The following is a 15,873-nucleotide window of genomic DNA, read 5'->3' as shown; positions in this document are numbered from 1 at the left end:
ATTCTCATGCTTTTCTCTCTCCTGAGATTCAACAAGGAATTTCTCATCCTCGTTCATCGTCGTCGTCGTCTTCGTTTTCGTCGACCTCGTTTCTTTGCCCTTGGTCAATCGTCGAAGCTTTCTATGGGACTATCGAGATGAATATTTTATTCTTTTAACATTCACTTCTTCGTTCATTTACATTAGACGAATATAAAAGCAGAAAGGGAACTGTATAGCACGTATAGGGTGAACTACAAAAAAAAAATTTCAAATAAATTTTTCCTACGCTTTCAATTAGACATAAAAAGAAAATAATAATAAGACCAAGACGATAATAATTATAATTTAAAAAGGTTTCACACAAATGAGAAATCAATTGTTTAGAAAAGTTACCTTATGGAATATTTTTGTAATATGTTTATTTCGATTTGATTTAATTTCTTTTCTTTTTTTTTTTTCATTTCGAAAAGTTTTATTTCGGTAACAATATTTAACAATTGGAAATGATACGATATAATAGTATATATTTGCTAAGAATACAAATTTCTGGGGGTTTGTTCTGAAAATGAAATTGCATCGAAAGGTTGAACCTTTTATTTTTATTATTTTTATTTGCCACAAAATAAGCAAACCAAGCAGACCATTTCATATCCTGACTGTTATTTAATAAATGAAAAGGAGGACGAGAGATGAAGAGGTGAAGGTGGAAGAGGAGGAGGAGGAGGAAAAAAGAAACAAAAAAAAAGAAATATAAGAGATCTGATCACGAACTTTATCAAATATTACTAGTCCCACAATTTTTCTAATATATATAATACTAGTTTACAATTAATACAAAATTGTACAAATTATTATGCAAGATCCTTTTTTCTTTTTTGTTGTCCTAACTGATAACATAATAAATACGATTACCTACATGCTATTTTTTGTATTCTTTCTTCTAAACTTTCCATGGTTTAACCGAAACTCGATCAACTTTCCATCTTGTAATCTAAGTTTATTTTTTGTCAAATTTCCCATTATTTTCCTACGTTAGTTACTTCCTTTTTATTTTGTCTTTTTCTCCCCTCATTTCCGATGCACCTGGTGATTCGATCACATTTCCATCCGGAAAACAACAGACCTATCTTCCTTTTTTTCTTTCCTTTCGTATAACAGTTATTTTGCAATATTACCCATCAAATAGGAACATTCAAATTTGTCCAAATTTTCTTAGAAATTGACATATACACTTTGTATAATATAATTCATAAAATAATGATGTTACATTAAAAAATGGGAACGTTTTTCATTATAGGCACCCAGTATAAAAATACGTTAATTACAAATTTTGTCGATCATTAAATTACACGTAATATGTTTTTTTTTTTTTACAATTTATTTTCTTTGACGTTATTTAACAAAAGAACGAACGTGCATATACAAGTGGAAGTGTAATGTATATGTAAGATATATGAATGTATGAGAGGGAAAGAGAAAGAGAGAGTGTGTGCAGAAAGATGGAGAAAACTAAAGGTTGCAGAAGCATAAAAAAGGTATAAGCCGTTTATACAAAAAAGGTTCATTGGGGATGTTGTCAACGGATAATTAGTGGATATTGTTCATTGAGTTATTCTTTCTTTCTTTCTTTCTCTCTTTTAATAATACTAAAAATGTTTTATGGTTTCAACGAGATAACGTAACTAAATTTTTCTCCAGAGAAACTGCATTTTTTTTTAAAGATCTACCAAAATAATAATAATAATAGAAGTAAATAATATAATAATTGAATAATATAAGTGAGAAAATAGATAAATAAGTGAAGCAATGAAGATGTAAATACACGCGCTAGTGATCTTAATTTTAATTAAAACGATAAATTCTCATTTCTTCGTATTAATCTTTGTTTTTTTGTTTTCACCATTATTATTATTATTTCTCGTCGAGTTAATTTTGTACTCCGAGTTTTAAAATTGTAGCTTTTATGAAAGTGACAGAAGAAAAGAAAAAAAAAATAAGGAGAGAAATTATACATTGAAATAGAATATTCATAAAAGGGTATATATCAAAGTACGAAGTACTTGAAAAACATATGCATTTAGGATTATGCTATTTTTCGATGTATTATAAACATATATATTCAGTAAATATATATTTGCATATTTGTTTATAATCTATAGACGACGACGACGACTACTACTAACTAACGACTTGAAAACTAACTCAACTTTGTATATTGCAAATAAAGAAAAGAAAACAATAAAAGTACTAAAACTTTCTAAATCTATATAAAGGAATCATAAATGAATTATAGATGAATCATAGAGGAATCAGGTGAAGAATTTCGATAAATAGGAGAGAAACGCGACGATATAGAATTCCTACTGAAATTCCAACTGAAATTCCAACCATAGTCAACTACTACTATTCTCAATGATTCGAAAATGTACGTATGTAATACATCCACACATTTATATACATGGTGTTTTAAGGGGTATTACGAATTTGCTAGGAAAAGACTCTGACTAAAGCTCGTTGAAGTTAACTACGTTTTTTTCTTCGCACATGCACAGCTTCTCTTGTACTTTTTGTAAAAACGTAAAACAAAGCTTTTCACGTATATACCACCTATTCCTCCTATGTATGTGTTAACGCATATATATGCATATATGTGCATATATGTGCATATATATGTATACGTATCTCGAGTAGTATCTTTCAGAGCGTTGCAGGAACGTCGATTACTGTCGTCTACACGATGCACTCGGTGTGTCGACACGAAATACGTCCTTTGACCCGAATAACGTCATGAAAATTACTTTGAGAAATAGCTAAAGCGAACGTGAACCTGTAAACTAACACGAACATGTATTACGCGAACGTATTATATATAAGTGAACGCGAATTTCTCTTTAGAACGATGGAGAGGTAGAATGTAATTTAGGTATAAAAGACATCTTATCTTACTTTACGGGGAGGATTATCAGTCTAGCCAGACACTCTTATGGGATTAGACGTTGGGTAAAAGATATAAATGAGGGAGACAGCTATCATAAATATGTCTTTAAAAATGATCCTTAGAAAAATCACGTCGTCGTTTCTTACAATATAATACAGGTAACCCTCTTGAAAAATACTCTACTTGAAGAACATGAACTTTGAAAAACACTGTACTTGAAGAACATGAGTTTCAAAGAATACGAATATCTTCCCTTGAGTTACACGATTTCAAACAACACAATTTTCCGAACCAATTAATCTTCTTCTCCAGGGGTTACCTGTAATATAATATTTTATTCAAAATAACAATCTTGTTTTTCTTTTTATTTTTCATTCATATTTAAAAATAAGTGCAAAGTTTATAGGTGATTTTACAATAGAATTATTCACGTTTAAAGATGTTTGAAGCTAATTTATTTTTGTTTATATCTCATCAAACTATAATAAGTATATCTCGTAAAACTATAAATCTAATTTATAAGCTTTAAGAAGACTAAAAGAATCGACTGGATTAATCAATTTTTTTAAAATCGTTTTACTAAGCGTTAATTGGTAAGGAATGACGATAAAGTACCCAAAAGTTTTACGAGATTGTTTGAGGATCGCGAATTGTACCGCAGTTCTCTCTCGCTTTCTCTTTCTCTCACACAGAGCATTCTCTAGAAAAGAAAAACAACTAAAACATCAAGCGGACCTGTTTACGAACTAATTGCATCTCGTTAGTGCTTAGTTTTCCAACGTGAAACAAGTTGATCCAACATTGGCATTGCGCGTACCAATCCCTTTAACCTTTCTTCACTCCCTCTCACCCTCAAATCATCTGTCTCTTTCTGTGTGTGTGGGAGTACTTCCTTTTATATTACTTCGAGTTAATTAAAATTTAATATGTATTACATTAATAATTTATGATGATTTTTATACAATCATTTATTTTTGCCATTAATTTTCTTTTTCTTTTTTCTACTCACTTTAATTATACTACGACTAGGTAATTCATGAGTATTATATTTTCCACGAATTAACACGCGAAATTGGCATACTTTCGTCAAGGATTTTTCCTTTTTTTTCTTTTTTTAGCGTATTTCTCTGAAAAAGTTCACGTACGTTAATCTTCTACCAGTCGTAAAGTTCATAGAGAATTATTTTGAAACGTTTTAAAAAGAATTAAGAAATAAAAAGGAAAAAAATAATAAAATAGGGAAAAATAATTTTGTCGCGTCAATTATTTACGCTCCTTTGATTTTTCGTTGCACAACAAGTATTACGGGTGATATTTCGTTTTGTAATCGGATTAAAATATGGGAAAGCTATGTGGTACATATGTACCATGGTATATATAATACGTGTATAGTACATACGTGTTATACACGCGTAAATATTTTACTCCTGTCAATTTGGAAGTTTTACAAAAATCAATCATTTTTGTTTCTTGTTTTTTTTTTCTTTCTCTAACACACTCTGCGTTCTCTTCAATTATTTCAACCAATTTTTTTGAAACCTTTCAAACCTATCGAGAATAGAATCCTTTATTATTTTCTAATCTATAGAAAAGTTTAAAGACAAAAAAGAAGGGAACCTATTTTCTTAAATAATATTTATGAACACTGATTTACGATAATTGTAAAAGTGAGATGGGCAAAAATTATCTATGAGAAGGTAAAAGTAAAGAAAGATAATGGAACAAATTTATGCGGTTTTTCTTAACGAGTATTAACGATCAACTATTAATGTCTCTCTTAGAAAAAATATTACTAGCAAATTAATTTCTAGAGAGGATTACGTAAATAAAAAAAATAAAAAAACATAAGAAACTAAATACTTGAAGAAAATTCAATAATTAGCATCCTCTTACCAAATGAGTAAAATGAAACAAAATGAAAGGCTAAACAATTGTTTTATAAATAATAGAACGCGAAAAAGGAAAAAAAGAATAAGAGGGAGATTAAAAAAAAAAGGGTAGAATGAAAAGGAGCAGAAGAAAAAAGGGCAAATCGATATTTTGTTGAAGTCCTCTGACCCTCTGCTGCTGGTGGTGGTAGTGGTGATGGTGGTTTTTTCTCTTTAAGACCTCTACTTCTTGGCATCAATGCGAACTACTCAAGGGAACCAGCACACACGGTCCGACAATTTAATGACGCGAAAATGCTACAACAACGAGCCATCACGCAAAATCGTCCACTTTTTTTCCTCCTACTCTCTACGAAACAATTTCTAAAACAATGGCCACCCCTTTTGTCTGAAATACCCTTTAAAAGAGGAAAAGAAAGAAAGAACAAGTGTTTCAAAGTAACCCAAATTTGTTCACCTTCAAATGAATTCAATTTTAATACTGACTGTAAATGAAAAAATAATTCATTAATTTTTATATACACATTTCTATTTCATTTTATATATTTAAAAGTAGTATAAATAATTATTTGAATAATATACTACCTACGTATAAACGTTTACTAGATAAAGGTCTCTCCATCTATCTATTTTCCTTGAACAATAGAACCAAAGTAATTTATTTCTACGTTGGTTTCCACTTAACGAAACTGCTAGAGTAGTTTCGTATGCTCGTATCGACGATTATTCCACGATTATTTGTCGATTATTCCTCGATTATTCGTCGATTATTCATCGATTATTCGTCGATTATTCGTCGATTTAGTCAAATACTACATTAATTACAACGAGTGATTTTCTATTTTTTAATCGAAATGAAATGTTTTTGTATAAAACAACAAAATGTCTTCTCTTCATTCCTTTTTGTTGTTCACTCGTATTTTCTTGCGAAAAAATAATATTGCATTAACGAATAAAATATTTATTATGCAATATAAATTCGACCAAGGGTTTACCTTCAATTTATCTTGTAATTTGTCAGAAAATACAGCTAAAACACCATTTCTAATTTATACAATATTTAAGAAGGGTTCTGTGAGCAATTGCGTATAATTGCAGGATTAAATTCACAAAGATTTAGGGAGAACACGGTGTCTCTTAACTTATACACTATACACTTTACACGCGTCACACGTTGTGTAAAGGGAAGTGAAGTTGTTGTACACCTCGAGGATACCTTTCTGAATAATTGACATTCGTGAAACGAATTTCTCTTTCTCTTCCTCTCTCTAGGTCTCTTTGTGGTCTCTTGTTGTACTATAAATAACTGGAAACTCTAAAATTTCTAGTTCTATTAGAATTCTATTCACAATACACCTAATTAATTCGTAATATTCTAATAACAAGCTAATGATTAATAATTTAATTTCATTATAAAATGTTCTCTTCTATTTTACTCTATAAATATTTGAACGGGTCCAATTTCTAATTTCATTAGAATTCAACGTGCCTCATTGGAATTGGTGATTATAATTAAAATGATACGTATATTCATTAAAATTTAATTAACTCGAATATTATTGTTATTATTTTACTAATAATTTCACTAACAAGAATTTATTTTCTTATCGATCGTTCCCGTACAATCGATTTCATTTATTTTTATTCTTTTTCATTTTTTTTATCTTCTTCTTCTTCTTCTTCTTCTACCAAAAATCGTATCGGAGAATATTTTTTAGTACGAATACGAGAAAGTTGCAGTAATTTCTACGTGGAAAATATCGAGGAAAATGTCGTGGAAATTTTGATGATCCTACAGGTGGTTGCAACGAAATTCATTTCAAGATTTTACACTATCACGAAAAGGTACAAATGTTTGTTGAATTTTATCATCAATCGTTAGGAGAATATGATTTTAAATATTACAGAATAAAAGCAGAAAGATAAACTCTTATCAAGGAAATTATGTCTTACTGATTGTAATTAAAGTATCATTATAGAGAAAATGTTGAAGCAATTTGACGAATGAGAAAAGTTTTCGTGCTATCGTACAAAACCAGAATGAAATTTTGTTAGATTTCTCCCCTTTTGCGAATGACGATGAACTTTATCTCCCTATCTATCTATCTCTACGAGTTATGATTACCCCTAGGTGATTACTATGCGGATAACGTCGGACTCCGAACTACGCTCGAATTCACGCCGAGAATTCATATTACTGTAATCAACAAACTCTCCACAGTCGGGAACAATACATTGGTGACATCTTTCAATCTGAAATCACGAAATAGTTCACATTGTTAATATACCTAAATAAACGTTCTATCCAAAAGTATTATCGAAACGATATCCTACAATATATATATAAAATATAAATTCATGTCTATTAACTATCATATACCATTTTCTATCAAATGACATACTAAAAGATTAACATTTGATTAGAAATCATTTACTCATAGGTAATCGTAGTAAAAGCTATTACACTAATAGAGTATTTTAGTAGATTTTTCTAACTAGATAAAAGGTAGCAATCCCATTTGTATCTAGCTGCAATTTTACTAAAGTTTTTCTCCTAATGTCGAGTAGAACGTGAATAGCAGAAAACGCGAATAATAGAAAAATTAATAGAAAACTTTTCAATTCTTCCTTACGTAGGGGTCTTTATCTATGGGGGTGACACCTATATATGTATAGATTATATAAAATATAATCTATACATATATATATTTTTTTATTTTATTTTTTCCTTCCTCTTTTGAAATTTCGTTCTTTTTTCCATTTCTTTTTTCCACCTTCTTTCTTCTTTCTTTCTTTCACCACTTTACTAATCCTCGGCATTAAACTTTCCCCTCATCTTAGGGAGTTCTACGATCCAGACACAGGCTCATAAAGAACTAATCCGGTATTAAAGCTTTCTTAGTAGTCGTCTTGTTCATCGATCCTTCTCCTTAAAAACGAAAAAAACTGTAATCCTAGCAGTCGGGTTTCGTGCTCATTTTTCATGCAACTATTCATCACTTACTACGAGGAGACAAAGAAACGGAGAGAAAGAAATGCACGTTTTGTTGAAGAGAAACTTTTTTTAAGATAAGATAACATAATCGAAAAGTATTGTAACTCGAGATTTTAAAAAGATTCTTCTCTACCTTTGAAAACTTTGATCCAAGGTTTGTTACATTCCCGACATTTAACTAATAAAACAACTAGAAATTTATTAAAAAGGTTTAACTTGAGAAAAGTCATTAAAGAAATTGAGTTGGAGTTTTACAGAAAACTTTCAAGACCTTCTGGTTATTTTTATTACGACAAACTATTACTATTATTATTGTACACATTTGTAAGAGAAATAATTGGTTGCAGCTTTTAAGCTCAATCGTGGTGGTTGGTGGAACAAACGTTGCTGGTGCCCTGACACATCATCCTAGAGAATTAGCTCAACGTCAAGCATTCCTTGAAACTAGACAATGCGTCGAGGCACGATTAACAACTCAACGAGAAAATCAGCAACAGGTATATAATTATTTTATTAGAAATAAATTCATTCCAATTGATTTATAGAATTATTTAACAATTAAGTAAAATAAGATTGATCAAAAGTTGTTAGGTGATTTTAAAAAATAATTCTCCTTTCTTTATCAAACTAATTTCTTTTTCTGTCTCAAATACTTAAAATTATAAGCTTAGAAACTTTTGACTCATCTTGTATGTATAAAAAGGGTCTTCTTATCTTACGAAATTACAGTTAATCTTATGCAATTATACGCCAATTGAACATTCAATTCTTCATGCCAATTCAATCGTTGAAAATGTGAAAATTGTATAACATTAATGATGCTGCTGCTCTGCTGATTTTTTTTTTCTTTTTTTTTTGAATAAAACAACAATGAAATAAATCTAATAAATGAATTGACAAATTTGCAAAAATTTGGGATCTTACATTTCTACATGATTGAATGATAAATATGTATAAAAGTAATCATCGTTATTGGGAGGGAGGGATATACGTTTTGTATTCTTTTAATAAAATATTGTATCGTGATTTGAAAACGTTTTCTATGTTCGATGAATTTGGTTAAAAACGATCAAAAACTGTCAATAACATTCGTACAACCAATACGTGAATGATCAAAGGCAAATATAGTTGTGCGACGAATGAAAATCGAATGCAATTAAAATGATTTACAAGTTTCTTTGAATAATCCATTTTTGATTATTATATAAGTAATTATGATCATATTCATAATTTATCGTTGGAATGAAAAACAAGTTAAGAGAAAGGAGTTGTAAAAATAAAAGAAGCTTAATAGCTGAGCCAAGTGAAGCAGAGGAAATATGTTAAAGTGAAAATGTGTTTCCGTCAATCATCACAAACGGCCATTCTCTGACATATTTACCTTTGCGATGAATCGTTCCTCAACGTTGGAAAACGTTCTTCCTTATCTTCTCTTTTACCTTCTCTTCTTTCTATGAACATTTGTTCCTGTCATGTAATGTAAATAAACCTACACATACACATACACATACACGTATATATATAGCACATTTTTCTTCTGTCATAAAAAAAAAATAGTGGTCAGATATGCATCTTGAATTTTTTGAAAAAACCACAACCACGTTCACGAGTTTTTCGAGGAGAAAAGAAAAAGAAAAAAATATATAATAGCGAATAAATAAAAATATAACAAGAAGAAAATCAAGATCGGTTTTTTGGGAAAAGAAAATCTTAGAGTTAACCATAGCAGAGACTCGATTTTATCGGCTTTCATTCGAGATTGGGACGGGATTTGGAAGCTTTCAACGGTGAATTGGTAGGAAGGCAATATTTGGTGGAATATCAAATGTTTAGTGGTTGCCTTTTGCACGAGAAATACACCGCAAGAAAGTTGGAAATATTTCGCTTGAAAAGAGGACAGAATTTTATTCCAATGTTGGTTTCAACGATTCTACGTTAACACATGTTATAGGATTAATAATTTATATCATTAATCGTACAATTTCAACGAATAAAATTATGAAATTAAAAGAAAATACATTTGAACGAACAAACAACAATAACACATTGTTATTAATAATATTTAAAGCTAAAAAAAAAAATATTCCGGTCATTGAAATTAATATTAAAATCATATACGACAAAAATATGTAATTAATGTATAATATAATACATATCAAAGAATATACGTTATATTATTATTTTTTGATTAAGTACATCAATTTCATAAACCCACGCATTGAATAGAATTCTGTAAATGAGTGTATATATCACGCTTATAAAGGTTAAATTAAAACAATACTCTTTTTCATATGTAGAATATAACAAACGTTTTGTATTATAACATACGTCAATTCAATATTCATAGAATTAATATTCTCTTGATATTCGAATATGTACTTTCAAATACTATCACATATCATCGAATATTTACACATTCAAATAGATATACGAGTAGTTAGTTAGATGTAAAATGTACATCATCATCATCATCATCATCCAAGATACATATCTACAATACTATTGTATAGGAGGAAACCATATAGTAAATAATTAATTAATTATTAATTATAGATCGTCGAAGGATAAATATAATTTTATGTCAACTTAATAAATCCTTAAATAACTCGATAGGTTACATGTTAATTTCAATAATAATAATTAACTGTCTTGTGATTATTTAAAGCTATTCGCCTAATCGTAACACAATCAATGCGATTTTCGAGACTCACGAAAGCAGAAGTAATTGATAAAGGGTTCCTCGTGTATATTAACTTGCGAATGTGTACACAAGAGAGATACAGAGAGAGAGAGAGAGAGAGAGAAATTATTTGAAATTTCAATGGGACTTTATGTCGTCGGTTCTCACGAGTTATTAATCTACATTTGCATTATACACGTGTATATATATAAACATATTACGTAGGTAAATCTTCTCTTTCCATATACTTATATTTTATATAACTCAATTATCAAAAGCTACAGGGAAAAATATAATTCATAAAAGAAAAGTATAATATGAAATGGTAAAAAAAAAAAAGCAATATTTTAAATAAGAAAAATCAAATAATAAAATCGTTCCAACCTATTTTTCTTATTTATTTTAATTCTTTGTTGCAACGTTTATTATTTTCCTAACGTAAGAACAATTTTGGTTTCTTTCTTCTATAAAAATTGTCAGATGTTAGAGATGTAATATATGAAAGGATTTGAAAATAAATAAATTCCATAAATAGTTTTATTCCAACTTTAGGAAAGATTATTGCTGAGCGTACTACCAAGACACGTAGCAATGGAGATGAAAGCAGACATTGCTGGAAAGCCAAAAGACACGATGTTTCATAAGATCTATATTCAACGTCACGAGAACGTTAGGTAAGTTTATTTCTCGCAAAAAGAAATTTATTATTATTATTATTATAAATCATATTTACCGCTAGGAAATATGAAACCAGGATTTCTAAAGTTTAATGTTAACGTTTTAACGACTTTTGTGTTTGTTCGTTCAACTAAATAGATTTTCTTATAGAGATGAGAGAGAAAGAGAAAGAGAAAAAGGACTCGTACTTGACATGTAATTTAGCAAACTACAAGGGAGTATTGTTCGAATACCGAGAAGTAAGTTTCAACGGGACCATGTTTCTTTGAATGTATGTAATTTAGAGTAAATTTTAAAGTAATTGAACGCAGAATTCGTCAATGATTTATTACTTTCTCTCTCACACTCTCTTTCACTTTCTCATGAATACTAAGTTTGTATTAATGCAGTTGCATATCGACCTGTGCAAAATGTTCTATGAATAAAATTAATATATTTGTCGTATATATCATTCATATTTTTTTCTTTATTTTCCTTTTAATACTACTTACGTCTTATATTTCTTGTGTTATAGCATTTTATTCGCAGACATATGTGGATTCACGTCATTATCCGACCAATGTACAGCGGAAGAACTCGTACGATTGCTCAATGAATTATTCGCAAGGTAAGATATTTTATTAAAATATGACAATAGAAAAAAAAAAAAGAAAAAAAAAAACTAAATGTTAAGAGAATAACGTTATTTTTCTCAATTTTCGATTGGAAATATTTTGTCGGAATAGTAGACAAAATCGGGAATATCGATGAATCAATAATAAAACCTCTATTGTTCATAAAGGTTCATGCGTTTTAGCTTCCATAGAAACCTATGTATGAATGAATAGAAAATTGAACAATGATACACGACTATAGCATCTATGTTCATGAATGAATATCGAGTGCCTAGCCATTTTGAAGGAAAAAAAAAACAAAAAATCTAGATTTTACATTTTTGTTCAATTTTCAAAAAATATTTCTTTTTATTTTTCAATTCATTTATTTATTAATATTACTTTTTTCAAAAAGAAAGGAATAAAAAAATATAGTCGTGTTAAAAAGCATCCGTCTAAAAGATCGACGGTTTGGAAGGATAGCCGTAAAAAAAAAGGAGAAGAAAAAAAAAAGGGTGTATAACACCCCTGACTGATTTCTCGACGTGCTCTTGTTGCCAAAGCACGTCTGATGGCTTTACATTTTTTACTTTTGGTATTTTCTTCCCACGTAGATATCGAACACAATATTTTCTCTCAGGTGGGTGTGAGAAAAAGAAAGGAATGAAAAATAAATAATAAAAAGATAATATAATGAAACATTTTCCATAAATGGCGATTATTGCGATATAAATAAATAATTCTTATATGTTCTCTATTATGACAAATCTGTAATTAATTATTATAGTTTCAATAATTGTGGAAAATCGAATCAAGATTGTTCATTTCACACACAAACCCTAAAACCCTAAAGACCCCTAAAGCAATGGTGCCTGCTCCGAAAGGGCTAAGGGATAAAAGAAAATAAATCAAAGAAAATACAACAAAAGCACAGACACAATTGGGGAATATTGGAAGAAGCTTGTCAGTTTCTTTTCTTTTTTTTTTCAGGTTTGACAGATTGGCTGCCGAGCATCACTGCCTAAGAATAAAACTCCTTGGAGATTGTTACTATTGCGTTTCGGGTCTACCAGAACCAAGACCCGATCATGCCCACTGTTGCGTGGAGATGGGATTGGATATGATTGATGCGATCACGTGAGTTTTTGATGTATCGTCTCACCCCTTTTTTTCTTTAATCTTATAATTATCATCTACAATATTAACGCATCTCGTCACCTGTCACATAATATCAAAATGCTCAACAGATTAAATGTTGAATAATGAAACATCATTTTTTTCTTTTTTGCTTTGAATTATTTTCAATTATAATTTGATTTTGAATTGACGTAGACTGGTACGCGAAGTAATGGCAGTAAACGTAAATATGAGGGTTGGTATTCATACTGGACGAGTACTTTGTGGAGTTCTAGGCTTGAGGAAATGGCAATTCGATGTTTGGAGTAACGATGTTACTTTGGCAAATTACATGGAAAGCGGTGGAATACCAGGGTGAGTTTAAAACAAAACATACATTATACTGACCATTGAATACGACAAACACACACACACACCTATATAAGTACATTTTTGGATTATATATTACATTGATAATTAGAAAAATTTGTCTTTAAAAAAGGACAAGAAAAATCTATATTATTTTATTATAAAAATAATAGAAAAGAAAAAAAAAAGAAGGTCAATGATAGACGTTAGCCAGACACTTTTTTTTACAGTCGAGTGCATATTACAAAAGAGACCTTGGATTGCTTGGGAGGATATTACCAGGTCGAGGAGGGACGTGGCGACGAGAGAAACTCTTATTTGAAGGAGCACAATATCGAAACTTATTTAATCGTTCCTGGCGATACTTATAAAGACAATGTACCTGCATCTGGCATAAAAAAAGGATTCACGATAAATGGAAACGTGTCGAAAGAAATGAGGGTTATGGGTCATGGATCCCAGCATGGCAAACAAACAAAGTAACAAAATATACCCTAGTCATTTTTTTGTATTGATATCTTTATGAAAAATAAATTGACTAAACTTTAGAAAGACAAAATCTTGATTGAAAAGTGATCATTATTGATGTCTCTTGTTTCAAACTACTTAACGTCTTTTTTTGCTATCTTAATAGATTAGGATTTGGCGAGATTGTTGAGTGCGAAAAAGATCCAGAAGATGAAGTAAATGAATATCTTATGAGAGCTATAGACGCAAGGAGCATCGACCGTCTAAGGGCAGAACATTGTACACCTTTCATATTGACGTTTCGAAGGCCTGACATCGAAGAAAAGGTAAAACGATAATCGGCTTAAATCTATTACCAATATCCCTTATTTCTTTCATTTTCCTTTTTATCCATTTCGATATCACGAATTAGTTGTAAGAGAGAGATGACCGAAAAATGAGAAAGTTCAATTTAATTTAAACGCTTTCATTTCTACACACCTATATATTCAATTCAATTATCTCATTTTTTAATGATGAACCAAAAGTTTCTAAGTTTGTAATTCAACGATTTCAGTAACAATATGTTAAGCTAAGGGTTTCTTTTGTACCTTTTCATTAATAAAATATAAAATACAACCGGTAATATGTTTCAGTATTCACGAGAAAGAGACAGGATGCTTTCCGCCTACTTTGTTTGTTCTGGTTTCGTTTACATGGTTGTTGTGGTTGCCATAGCCATTACTCTTTCCGGGTAAATATATTATCAAATTATTTCACATTATATGCTAAAATATATATTTTTACCAAGTATAGTTGTATATTTAATATCATGATCACACCACACACGTTTTCATTGTATATAATATTATATTAATTAGATTATATTTAATAAAAGAAAGTCCCTTTGCATAAATACATATTCCCACGCATATATATCGCATTTCATCGATTTTTCTTTTTTCTTTTTCGATCTTATGGTTATACACCATATATATCATACATTTTTCAGGAGTATATATTTCTACGCGTGTACCGGCGTAAGCGTATTGGTGATAGCTCTGGTAAATGGCATTCTACTTGCTGAGAAAAACGAGGTGAGTTTTGTTATATGCTAGAATGTATATAATATGTATATATAGTAATGTTACATATCACATATGGATATTCTTACTTCAATGTTTCTTTTTTCGTATACATATATCTATCTCAACACATTTTTCCGACGTTCATGCATATATCGTGCACATTCGTGAAAAATAACTCATATAAACCACCCTCACTTCCCCCATACATACATATATAAATATAAATAGATATAGATATATCTATACACACATGTTCACATAGACATATTAGCATGTATTAGAAGTACACATTCGAAAATGTTAGAATATCTATGACACGGTTATTCATCGTTGGATCGATCGTAGCAGCAGCAGAAAACTCTTTGGAAAGTTGCCACTTCCTCTTAACCTTGACTACTTGTCGAGAATTCCAGGTCAGTGCCAAAATTATCGATTCGAACATTATGTTTTCGATGACGATAGGACGACTCTTCTACGAATTGATTTCACTTTTATCCTATTCCCCGATACCTGCCTGCTCAACATGATTTCTATCCGTCGAATTCGGTTTCATCTTCTTTTCAAATGTATACACACATATATTCACATATATATATATATATATATATATATATATATATATATATATATATATATATATATATATATTATAGATTTACTATTGTATATTATTATCTTTTTGATTTCTTTTTTCATTTTTTTTTGTTTTTTTTTTTTTATCATAGACGGTACCAGAATGGGTAAGGAATACGGCTGTGAGGATTTTTGAAAATCGAATTATTGCACAAAGCATAGCTACTGTCGTTGTCTTTTTAACTTTCATCACTGTCCTTTCACCCATGGTGAGTAATTATAATTATTTTTTAATTACAATAAGAATTATTTTGTTTGAATTTAAAACATCGAGAAACATTGAGATATTGTTACAATTGAGTTGTTTAACAAATAAAAGATAGATTGAAAGAAAATCTAATTTCGATTCTTAACTTTTGAATTACTTTGAAACCAAGGTACGTGTTAAAACAAGATCAAAAGTTTTCCATCCAACGTTTTCCAAACAATTACAACTTTCTCTTTCTCTCAATCTCTCTCTCTCTC

The 15,873-nt window shown here is 29.8% G+C and overlaps 1 protein-coding gene across 3 annotated transcripts in view; it reads left to right on the top strand.

Moving 5' to 3' along the window:
- Positions 1-15,873, top strand: part of LOC107073045 (adenylate cyclase type 6) — a 38,213-nt gene that overhangs the window by 18,532 nt on the left and 3,808 nt on the right. For all 3 annotated transcript variants that reach the window (XM_015333445.2, XM_015333447.2, XM_089171576.1), the window contains 10 exons: positions 8,152-8,301; positions 11,037-11,158; positions 11,677-11,769; positions 12,746-12,892; positions 13,088-13,246; positions 13,471-13,719; positions 13,875-14,034; positions 14,344-14,441; positions 14,700-14,784; positions 15,501-15,617. In XM_015333445.2, the coding sequence (XP_015188931.2) occupies positions 8,152-8,301; positions 11,037-11,158; positions 11,677-11,769; positions 12,746-12,892; positions 13,088-13,246; positions 13,471-13,719; positions 13,875-14,034; positions 14,344-14,441; positions 14,700-14,784; positions 15,501-15,617 (1,380 nt within the window). The remainder of the gene's footprint in view (positions 1-8,151; positions 8,302-11,036; positions 11,159-11,676; positions 11,770-12,745; positions 12,893-13,087; positions 13,247-13,470; positions 13,720-13,874; positions 14,035-14,343; positions 14,442-14,699; positions 14,785-15,500; positions 15,618-15,873) is intronic.

Source organism: Polistes dominula, unplaced genomic scaffold (genome assembly GCF_049000335.1).
Source record: "Polistes dominula isolate Pdom_NZ unplaced genomic scaffold, Pdom_raw_medaka contig_26, whole genome shotgun sequence".
Classification (NCBI taxonomy): domain Eukaryota; kingdom Metazoa; phylum Arthropoda; class Insecta; order Hymenoptera; family Vespidae; genus Polistes; species Polistes dominula.
Note: the sequence above shows the minus strand (reverse complement) of the source record. Positions and strands in the feature narration are given on the sequence as shown.